The 11,947-nt window shown below is 37.1% G+C and overlaps 1 protein-coding gene across 1 annotated transcript; it reads right to left on the bottom strand.

Moving 5' to 3' along the window:
• Window positions 1-824: 824 nt before the first annotated feature.
• Window positions 825-10,689, bottom strand: LOC119190489 (GRIP and coiled-coil domain-containing protein 1-like). Its single transcript, XM_037442473.1, is given in 14 exon segments — window positions 825-1,183; window positions 1,742-1,819; window positions 2,144-2,253; window positions 3,623-3,728; window positions 4,544-4,641; window positions 5,175-5,581; window positions 6,350-6,554; window positions 7,156-7,328; window positions 7,884-7,966; window positions 8,421-8,447; window positions 8,449-8,564; window positions 9,279-9,382; window positions 9,779-9,883; window positions 10,383-10,689. Coding segments are annotated over 14 exon segments (1,869 nt in total). The 5' UTR covers window positions 10,468-10,689; the 3' UTR covers window positions 825-1,011.
• Between the last annotated feature and the right edge of the window lie 1,258 nt (window positions 10,690-11,947).

The raw sequence follows: 11,947 nt of genomic DNA, 5'->3' as shown, positions 1-11,947 counted from the left end.
AACCCGATATAATGGTGCACGTAAGTGTGTCGCGGTCCGGGATCAACTAGTGTATATCCGGCTCCAACAGGCCGGCACAATTATGTCGAATGTTGAGGAGTAATCGTCTCTAAAAAAGTGTTTCTAATAAAAAAATTCTTACATTTGAGGAATGCAATATAACAGTATCATAAAAGAAAACACGTTATGTGTACAACACTTTATTCGTAAAAAGTTAATAATATGAAAATATAATAATTTAATCAGGAATGTTATTCTTACATGACTGAGCCGAAATTGATTGTTTCACATCACATTGTTATATTTTTTGTCTGGAATCAAAATGGATGATATCACTTCTACCAAATTAATTGTTCCCGTTGTCTCATTATACCTAAGTAACATTTACCAATGGAATTATAGTCGATATACTTTTTACTCCATATTACAGCGAGTACTGTAGCAGACGTGTTTGTTAATATAAAAATATATAAAAAAATCAAGAACACAGTCCGTTATAATAATGGTGATTATCGACATATTATTTCTCGGTCACTTTACTCTGTCCACAAGTGTCGTCGCTATGTGCTAGGATTTGGTTATTTTTAAACATTCACATTTAAATTAATAAAAGCAGACACCATGTAATGACAATTAATAGTCGCAGAATGTTTAGAGTATCGATTTTTACAAATCGATAAGACGCTACTAGGATTTATTTTACATAGTAGTCGATTATCGATATATTAAATCAAAAGTTTTTAAACCAACTTCGCTTTAGTTGTTTCAAATTTTACATTAATCATTCATAAATTTTACATTAAAAAGAACTTATTTGGAGACGATGAGATGATATAGCTCACTTGAATGAACGCTGATTCAACTACGATGGTGCTAAGAGCTCGCGGTCCTCTTGCAAACCTTGAATTTTTTTTACAAGAGCTCACAACACATGTAAATATTACAACAAAAAACGATTAAACACCATCCATTTCAATTCCAGACCAACACCGATCGACAGTTAGTGGCGAATCACAAAGTCGACAGCACCATGTTCTTTTCGCTAGTGGTGAAATGTAACACCGCGGCTATCGCGTTGAGCATGTGTTTCCTTCCGGCGTAGTCTGTAGACATTAGGTACGCCATCACCACGTTCTTCAGGTATTCTAGGTTTGCACCTTCGCGCGACTGGATGCGTCGAAGTCTGTAATTATGATTAGCTATGTGTTATGTATGTAGTTCTAAGTACAGCAAGCTGCGTACACGCTCTTGTCGATGGGCTAATAAATTAGTGCGCAACGAACTAGCTTTTGTTTCACTCGTGTCCCGAATTGCATACTTACCACTATATCTTATATTATGTATATTTATTTTGTAATTGACTTTACGAGGATGTGTGATATATATGTATTTACACACACAGACGCATTTCATTGTTAAAGGCGTAGGCAGAGGCGCAAGTAGTGCATCGAATTTTCGTTGTTTGTATTGTGGTGTCGAGCCTATCGCCTTATCGGGCACAAATGCCAGACTTTGGGCTGATATTGAGCAGAAAAATCTAATATCACTTTACCGCATTCAGGTTTTGAACCCGAGATTTTAGAGCAGTAGTTGTTCAATCTACCGTGCACAATACAGCGCCAATGAGGCAGTCGATATATGATTCAAAATTTGAATAACTTGTAGATAAAACGAATAATAAATGTTTTGGTTTTATTATTTGAAACTGCGTTGAGCCCTAGAGATGGTTACTATTATATACCTGTCTATTTCCTCTTTCAGAGTTCTTACGACTTCTTTGAACCGCTCTTTCTCAATAGTAGCTTCACGTTGGCAATCTCTGAAATAAATAATATTCGTTATTGGTCAATCAATTTATCTCCCTATTGGGCTATACAGCATATTGGGCGTGGAATTTTGAGATATGTATAGAATAATATTGCCAGCCCTTGGCAGAGCAAATACAACTTAGTTGGATTTTATTTAGGAAAATGGTCATATCAATATAATGACATGTTTTATGTTGAGAAAAATAAAATTAAGATCTTTGCACAGGCAATTTAAATTCGTAATTTTTTTGATACGAAACAAATTTCTCTTGTATTATTTTTTATTCATTCTTATTGTAGGACCGATATTTTTAATAAATAATTCAATACGTTACCGATACTGTCCCTCGAGGGTGTGTTTCTCCTTCCTAAGCTGGGATATGTCGAGGTCCTTGCGGGCTAACTCTTGAGCGTAGTGAAGCATGTGCGGCGGCGCCGTCACGTCCTGTTACAACGTAAAACTTGATGTTTTATTATACAACAAAACAACAACATTGTTGTGGTACTACTTAAAGCCGCTGATGGTAGGATATATTTTATATTCGCCCGGATAGCGACCACCGTACAAAAGATGGTAAAACTCGCCGCAGTGGCTCACATAAGTGTATCGCTTTCCGGGATCAGCCTGTGTATATCCGGTTCCAACAGTAAATTCTATTGTACTATCCTGACAATTGGCATAATTGTGTCGATTGTCAAGGGGTAATCATCTCTCGTCAGTCGCCATTCTGTTAGACCCCACTCCACTTACCATTGGGTGCAATGAAGTAACTTTGCGATGCCCGTATAAAAAAATCTATACTAATATAAAAAGCGGAAGAGTGTGTTTGTTTGGTCGAACGCCCTAATCTCAGGAACGACTAAATAAATTTTGAAATTCTTTTCACCAATGGAAAGCTACATAACCCCTGATGTTATAGCTTACATTTTATGCCAGGAAAATATAAAGCCGAACTTTTATCCAAGAAAAACTTTTCCACATGTACCGGGGCAGCGAGCAATAGCTAGTTAATCTTAATAAGCAACGATCCATATCGCAATTGATAAAAAAAAATACTGGATAAATCAAATCACAAATCGCTTGCTCACTATCACAAGCCTCTATAATAATATCGGCCCTGTATTATATACTGTCCCAATGTTGGGCATGGGCCTCCTCTACTACTGAGAGGGATTAAGCCTTAGTCTACCACGCTGGCCTAGTGCGGATTGGTAGACTCCACACACCTTCAAATTTCAAGGTTTTGTCTTCAAATAATTGAAATAATCATGCAAACATAACAACATGCAAATGCATGATGATAAATGTATGACACTTTTTGACAACTGATTCCTCTAAATTAATAAACATGGCCAGTGTCCACTGTCTGGAAGTGGCTTGTTTGTTACAAGATGCTGTACTGTTGCACCATTGTTCATCTATCCAATTGGCGTATTTCTCGACATTTGTGAAAGCGTAAGAGGCCGTTAAAGTATTACGTAACGTAATTTTGAGGGTAAAGGGGTCTCGTAAAACGTTACGATGCGTTACCGGGGCGGGAGGGGGCTTTTCGAACAACGCGTTATGTAACATTGTTTTTTTTGTTTTAAAACAATAACAAAGGTATTAGCGACTTTTCGGTACTTTGCGTGACATAATTGTGAATATTAGAAAAAAAACTGTCACTTTTGAGTTACGTAACTTTTGGAGGAGGGCCGGGGGCATACATGAAAACGTTACGGCGCGTTGCATTGAGTTAAAAAATCTTCAAAAATTGCGTTACGTAATACTTGAACGACCCCTAAGCCATGCTATAATTGTCGTAGGTACTGACCGCCAGCACTCCGTGGTCCCTCCAGCCGTCCTCCGCACTGACGCGGCGCGCTCGCTCGTTCCTGCCGCGGATGTAGTTGTCCGTCTCGTCCAGCAGGGCCGCGTACCTGAACGAACGATTCTATTAATAATAATCTATCATTACATTGAGGAAGTATTACAAAAGGAGTGAGGTTGACGGCTATCAATATAAGGACCGGCCGAACGACGAGAGTGCAGTCTTGTTTCGATGCCCGAACCGATCACATTCTGTATTCCGCTAGTGTTATTATTCAAAAATTGTTAATGAAGTAAATAAGTGTTACAGTAACTGAACAAATAAAGATAGATCGGTGATACTTCACCGGTCATAAAAAAAAATAAGTAAATAGTTTTCTCTCCAACATATTATATATACTTTTACTAATAATATTTATTGGTAGTAGATCTCTGATATGCGAGAGTCCGCCTGGGTAGATACCACCACAATATCTATTTCTGCCGCCAAGCAGTGTGGAGTCGCTGTTGTGTTCCGGTTTAAATGACATTGTAGCCAGTGTAACTACTAGACATACATATAAATAGCAGAAAAATAATTGTGACTGGGTTTTTCCTTCTTAAATATTACTCAGTCGCAATCAACAATCTGTTCCTTAGGCACCAAAATAAACTTCAAAGTGTATGCTTCATTTTAAGTAAAGAAAAAATAATACTTCGGTTGAAGGCAATGTGTAGAAGTTTTAAATTTATTCAACTGCTTATTTGCCTGACTGCACATATGCAATTTTATCGACTGATGCAACATCATCTTTTACAGATTGATGAGTATCAAGAGATAGAGTTGTCTGGACACCATTCCACTTATAACAGGGTACAACAGACTCTCTTTGCCATGCTTTATAAAAAAAATATATACATACTGATTTATTGAAACCACACTCACCTATCTCGTTGCGTCTGCACTTGCTTCTCCAGGCTCTGAACTCGGGTCTTCAGCTCCGACGTTACCTCCTTGTGATATTCCTGCTCGTTCCGTAGTTTCTAGAACATTTAAGTGAATGTTTCAAAAGAAGTATAACTTTTTCTGATGTGTCGAGCTTTAGTAATAGATGATAAAACATGCATTAACTAAGTAAAATATGTGAAATTATAAGACTATAAATGGTTGAAAAATGAAAGTGTGAAGGGATGGTACCATCGATATATATGTACTACGTACTAGACTTAGCGTTCCGAACATTCACTGCGATCAACTAAATTGCATTGCAATCCATTCAAACTGACTTTAATATGGTGTCGACATTGACAGCTTGTGGTTGTGTACGGACCAGTGCTTATAATATAATAATAACTTATCCTAGTTTAAGTGTAAACCTTGTTGTTAATAAAAAATATTAGTCAAATAAGTAAAATTTTTAGTTATTCATATGAATATATAGGTCATAACAGTGACGTTTTGGTTGCCATTTTAGTTCAGATTTTGAACAAATAGTTTATACGGACGTTCGTTTCTGTAGAATGTACGTCAATGGATGGTACACATTATTTATTATGCTATCAATTATGATACAAACCTCTTCATAAATCTTCAACGTGTCAATTTTATCCTGCCTTTCCTCTTCCAATAGCGTACCATATGTCTCAATCTTATCTCTCAACAACGTTATCTCACTCTCGAGCATCTCTATCTCACTCTCACTCTCCCCTCCCCGCTCTCTCGTTACTTCTTTAGCTTTATAAGCCTCAAACTCCGCTTTAAGGTTTTCATACTCTTCCTTGCATTTCAAATGGATGTTTTCATAGCCATCTACTTTGAATACTGTCGTGATGTCGATAGGTGAGCCTAGTTTATCGTTCTCCGATATTAATTCCTTCTTCAGTATGTGTATTTTGTCTATCAGGTTTTGCAGGTACTCGCTGTCGGCTAGTTTTTCGTTGTCCGTCTCACTTTTATTTGACACATCTGGTGAGGGTTTCTCGTCTGAAATAGATAAAGTTATTTTTATAATTAACTTTATTTCTAATATAAATATTTAAAGAGAATGGGCGCAATACAAGGCCACACGGTTTTTAATAATTCAAAATGTTGTTGTGTCGTTATTACTTTTCGCCATTCATAGGGCTTGCCATTATGCAAGTGGTTTCCTTGGCTCATTGTTTTGTGGTTTGAAAAATACATTTCAAATTCATAACCGACTTTAAGAATATCGTCACAGCTTCAGCGAGCAACTCCACAAACGCTGTAGCACTTACAAAATGACTAAGATGAAATAAGTTTTACTTTCAGCCGATCCCCAAAATTCTATATGATATAGCGACTTCTATGATAACAATTACTTGCAGCGTGAGCGGTTTGCTGCAAGTAACCATTATCATAAAATTTGCCACTACTAGACCGATACAGATGGGTAGCCGTTCTTCACAAACAAACATGGGTGTTACGAGTTATTATTTCCTAGGGGGATTTGTGCCCTATACTATAAAAAATACAACTTCCGTGTCCTTATAAATTGTACATTTTTTGTGGTGTTATAATAGTAATATACTCCCTCGAAATCCTGGTGGGCGTCACAAAACTCTGGGGTAGCCATGACCCAATCGATCCCCTTCTAGCTACGTCAATGCAAATATATTTTGACATAGTGAAAAGAGATGGACATCCGTGAAAGCGGACGCATGGAGCGACATGGTCGTGAAATTACGACCAAGCTCTTGAAATAAAGATTAAAAAAAACACCTTACCACTTACCAGTACTTAAATCCGTGAGCAGTTTCGCTCTGAGCTGGTCCCTGAGGGTCTGAATGGTGCGGAGGTCAGTCTGGCGCCTCGCGTCGTAGCACCCCACGGTGTGCGACAGCTCGGCCACCTTCTCCTCTAGGGCGGCGACGCGCTCTTCCTGGCGAGCGCATTGCTTGCGGGCAGATTCTTCTGCACGCTTCGCCTTTATTTGCTCCTGAAAAGGTTTTGTAAATCAAAATTGGTGTTGATATTTTTTATTATTTGGACAAATCAAAGAGACCCTCTGCACCTGTTGGTAAATGAAAGGGCGGCAGATGCAGATAATGTTGACTCTTGAAAGTTGACAGTCGACACAATTATGCAAGCCCGTTCGAGACAATATGTATACAAGGTGATTCTGTAACGCGACTTTCGACGGCTACTACGGCGGGTTTTATAACTTATATATGATGGTTGGTATCCAATCGGATGCAAAGAAACTTAATATAATAATACTACGAGCAGTGGCGCTCTTAAAGTGTGGAGAGCGAGACAATCGCTGTCGACTTGCAAGCAGCACAAGGGTAAAACATTACCCTCCTTCGGGCAAAGATCGGACACCTAGAACCTCTTGTCTTTTATAATTTATTTATTTATTTCTCCACAGTTTGAACAATTATAAAAGGACATATTAAAAAAAAATATTACATAATATCTGTAGAGACTAGTGCCTGATCTAACATAGCTTTGTGTTTCAGGTCACCAGGTCTCCACCTTAGGAGTGTATTTACAATGATGACTATATAATATAGTTTGAAGGTGGCCGTGACCCTCACCTCTCGAATGGCGACGGAGTGCGACTGCTCGAGCAGCGCGAGTTTCTGCTGGAGCCGGAGCAGCATGGCGGGCGTCTCCACCGTGCGCGCCTCGGCCCGCTGCAGCCGGCGCTGCGCCGCCTCCAGCGAGCTGCTGAGGTCGCGCACTCGCTTCTCCAGCTCCGCTTGTGATGCTGGAATTGGTCAGTAGATTATAATCAGTAGCCTCCTCATCTCATGTCATTGTGATAGTATTGATAATTATGTAGTAGCTTCCTTATCTAATGTTATAAAGATCTCCGATTTCAACGTTTCGGTACATGTGATGCTTTGTTGGTTCACAGGGTGGAGAATCACCTGCAGCTAACTCACCACGCGTGTCTTCGGACGGTTTCCTGCCTCAACCCGGGACCGCCAATGTTCATAGTCTTCTATTCAAAGAAGGCTAGGCCAATCTCTTATATGAAAATTTATTGAGTAACAATAACTAATTTATGCTTGCAATAGAAGTACTTTGTTTAAAGAACATTGAATTCGGTCCTAGTGTAATAAGCAATAACTGAGCATTACAACTTAATTTGGAGGTTTTGTTTATTTATTTGACGATACTAATATCTGAAACTATGTACTGCTCCAATACTAAAGTCCTATAGCCACAGGCGTAATTAGATTTTAATAATTTGGTACAAAAAAAAGTACTTTGAATGATATCAAAATGACCTTGTATAAATGAGAATTTAAAACCTTACCCTGAGCTTCATTCGAGTTCACAACTTTGTCTTCTAGTTTCTCTTTATTTTTTCTCTCACTGTTTAATTTCAGGTGTAGTTCCCTTAATAAATAAAATATGTTGATAAATATATTTGAATAAACAAAATTGTCCATAGAACAGGTAAGAGTGAATAATATGTCTTAATTTGTACTTGTGCATGTAACTATAGAACACTATTAAAGAAAATAATGTGTCTATAATTTGGATAAATAAATGTTATAATTATAAAAAAAAAGGTTTTTTATTCTTGTTAGACATAACACTACATCGACTTGAAAGTCTTACCTCCTCATAAATCATAATATTAAGCATTAAATATCAAGGCACATGTAATTCTCTCGAAAAATATGCTACAGATTTTCAATTCGAAAGCCACATGTGAAAATAGCGATAGGCCTCTTATCACATAATACAAAGGAATAGAAATAAACTCGGCTATAAATTGGTGCATTAGTAAAGGTGTACCTCTGCCTACTCCCTTCAGAGTGAAAAATGTAAGTGTCCATATACTTACTTCAACATAGCAGCATGGTCAGCTCTCTTTCTCCCGTTCCTGAATTTCATATGATATCTTGGCTTTCAAGTTGTTCATCTCAACAAGATGCTGTTGCACTAATGTTTTTGTTTCCTCACGCATGGTCGCAATTATATTCTCATACTGGAAAGAAAGCAAATAATGTCACTTTGTCATACTACTTTAGGATTCACACAGGTATAGGCCCTATTTAATTTCCTTTACTTGCCAAAGTAAAGCCCTAAGTAAGTCTAGCCCCTCATATCTATCAAATAACTCTGTAGTATGAAGGTAATTTTTTTTAAATGTACACAGTTAATTGACTCCACTGCACCTGACGGTAAGTGATGTGGGTTTCAATAGAGTGACGACTGACAAGTGACAAGACATAATTACTCCTAGACAATCGACAAAATTATGCCGGCTTATCGGAACCGGATATACACAGGCCGATCCCGAAACGCGACATACTAACGTGGGTCATTAAGGCAGGTTTTAACATCTTGTGTATGGTGGTTGCTCTCTAGTCAGATATAAAATATATCTAACCACCAGGAAATATCCCAATCATTAACTACTTACTCAATGATTAAGTACTCCCAAGTCTAGTTCACTTTACGAAAAATTCTTTCTTAGTACCACGCAATCTTATAGAATTTGATTCTATAACTGACAATTATTCTGATGTGTTGTATTCTTAAAAAATTCTGTATACATCTGAATTCTGGTAGCCATCAAGGTCTTCAACAGATCTGACCAATACATTTGGAGTATATTCTCCTCATAATACCTACTTATAACTTTGCCATATTTATAGAAAATATAGTTTTCACGAACCAAATGCATATGTAACCATACCTTATCTCTCGTAACCTTTTTGTCTGCTTGGAAAGCCTCCTCCATACGAGCTTTCTCTGCTGTGAGGGTTGATAAGGACAGAGTGAGGGCCGCCACAGAATCATCTGTAATATAACATCAATATTATATAGTTTTTTTATTAAAGTACGGTGGTCTGGCAGGAATGCAGGAAAAGATTGATAAAGTTGGAAGAAGCAAGAAGTATGCCAGAATCGTGCACAGTGGTATCCATAGTCTCTGCCTACCACTATCGGAGAGAGGCATGATAGTATGTATATATGTATGTATGTACTATACCTAATAATATTTAAAATGCCAGATAATGAGTCACCTGTCCAATCACTAGTCCTTTTTGCAAAAAAAAGGGTTTTATAAGTCCATGACCTCTGATTTGTATGTGTTTATGTGCAGTTGAGAGAACTTAACATCAGCCATCCCGCGTGTTTCTCTACTTGTATGCAGTAATACAACATAGCAATAATTAACAAAAAAGATCTCACCTCCACCGCCACCCTCCACAGGGCTCTCAGTTTTATTGAGTGCCTTTAGACTGATCTCCAGAGCTTCCTTCTCCTTTACAAGACCTTTATATGCTGCAACTACATCTGGAAAATTAAAACAACTAGTATGCAATAAATATACTACAATAACATTTATGTTTACAATTCTAATGTATTGTAATATCATATTCCTATTTGTATGATATTGACTAAAATTTACTTTGGTCAACCATAATAATATTATGCTATTCAAAAAAGGAAAAGTACATAAACCTAGAATATTTTGTGGCTGCATTTATGCGTAATGCGGGGAGCTATAAACATACACACACGTAATGTTTATAGCTCCCTGGAGCAGATTTGAAACACAATTTGAACAAGAGGGTTCCACGTCTATTGTCTGCCAAGGAGCAGTATGCAGCTAGTTCCATTCTGGTTTCAAGAATATTGTAGCATATGTTAGCCATTATAAGAATTAACAGCTGTCAGCTTCAGTCGGCGAGTTTTACGTTCACGCTACTTTCCATTCGGCTACTAAATCAAGCTGACAAGTTTAGCCAATATTCTACTATAGCAAAAATAAAGAAAATTAAAGTGAACAAACCTCGCAAACGTGCTTCGTAACGTTTGATTTGATCGGCTTGCTTAGTTATTGTTGATATTAACTCTTGCTTCGACAGTGATTCCATGGTTGAGCTATTTCGTCACTCTCACAACATATTTCTCTACTTTGACACGATATTAACGTTTTAAGCAATTAATAAGAAAGTCAACCCGCTATTAGTTACTAAACGTTTGTTAAAAACAGTATTAATATGGGGAACCACCAAAAACAAAATATTGAAGTGCTTCATGTAAAAAAATAAACGTAACTTGATTTTGACGTATGTCAAATGTCATTATTGATCTGTCAACATAAGCTACTGAAGTAGTGACGTAAAGCCTTGAATCAAACATTTATTTTCCTTGAATGATTACAACAATATTATGTAAGCAATATGGTAAACCTCAAAGCACGTAAAATACGACCACTTTTTCTTCGCGTTGAACGCATTTATTTCTTTATTATCATATTAGATTCACATGTATGGAGTGGTAATTGATCATCGTGCACTCATTCGTCACGAAGTACTTAGCTATGGAAATGTTACTCTTTACTTCAACATAATAGCCCAGAGAAACCTCTCTAACTATAGCGTCTAAATAACAATTAATTTTGTGTAAGCATTATAATTAATTAGAATGAATTAATTGGAATACACCGTGTCATTGATTAACGATTCTATAATTTATTGGCAATATGTAACGTCCTGTTTAGCACCAGATGTTCTTTTAAAAAAGGTAAACGTATGTATGCTAACGTTTACGTAGCATTTACGATTAATGTAGAACAACAGTGAAACATTAATAGGTTTCTTGTCTATACCATTACGCCTGATTATTTAATAAATTGCTTACATACTTACATGAATACCGTCACTCTTGTACCGTAGAGGGGTAAACAGCAATTATAAAAGCAACCATGTCACGACGCGCCACCTCAAATTTATTTCCGTCAAATAACAAGTTATCGAACAAAACTGAGATCCAAAATAAATGTAAAATTTCTAGGACTAGTAGTGATGACTACCAATTGAGACCATAATTAGAACACGGAAATCATAATGACCATGAAAAGAAACAATAGATACATACGAAATGTAGGGCAATTACATTCAGGCCAATTCAAATCGAAGATAGGTACGCCGCAATGAATATTCAACATCACACCCTTTTGTGTAAATCGAGGCGAATAGAATTCACGGGGTGAAAAGAAACGAAGCTTCAAATGAAGTTACTACTCAAATAAACCTTGTGAAGTCTTATCAAAGGCTACATTTTAGAACGCAAAATGTTAAGAAAATTTATTTTTACCTAGGTATTCAATAATAGGGTACAGTTGAAAGCAGTTTGCCTGTGAAATACCATAATCGTAACTTTCATGTAAGTATTTAATTTTTTGTGCAAATCGTCTGATGGTGCGACAGATTATTTTGCACACAGCACCTGATAAGTCAAGTACAGTTTCAACTCCAGTATGTAAACGTAATGTTGACCAGATGTCATGCCAAATAACTGATTTGGATTTGATTTAAAATTGTCTGTCTACCTCGGAGAAAGGTTCGCCGA

Source organism: Manduca sexta, chromosome 24, assembly GCF_014839805.1.
Source record: "Manduca sexta isolate Smith_Timp_Sample1 chromosome 24, JHU_Msex_v1.0, whole genome shotgun sequence".
NCBI lineage: Eukaryota > Metazoa > Arthropoda > Insecta > Lepidoptera > Sphingidae > Manduca > Manduca sexta.
The sequence above is the reverse complement of the archived record's forward strand: the minus strand, read 5'-3'. Positions and strand labels throughout refer to the sequence as shown.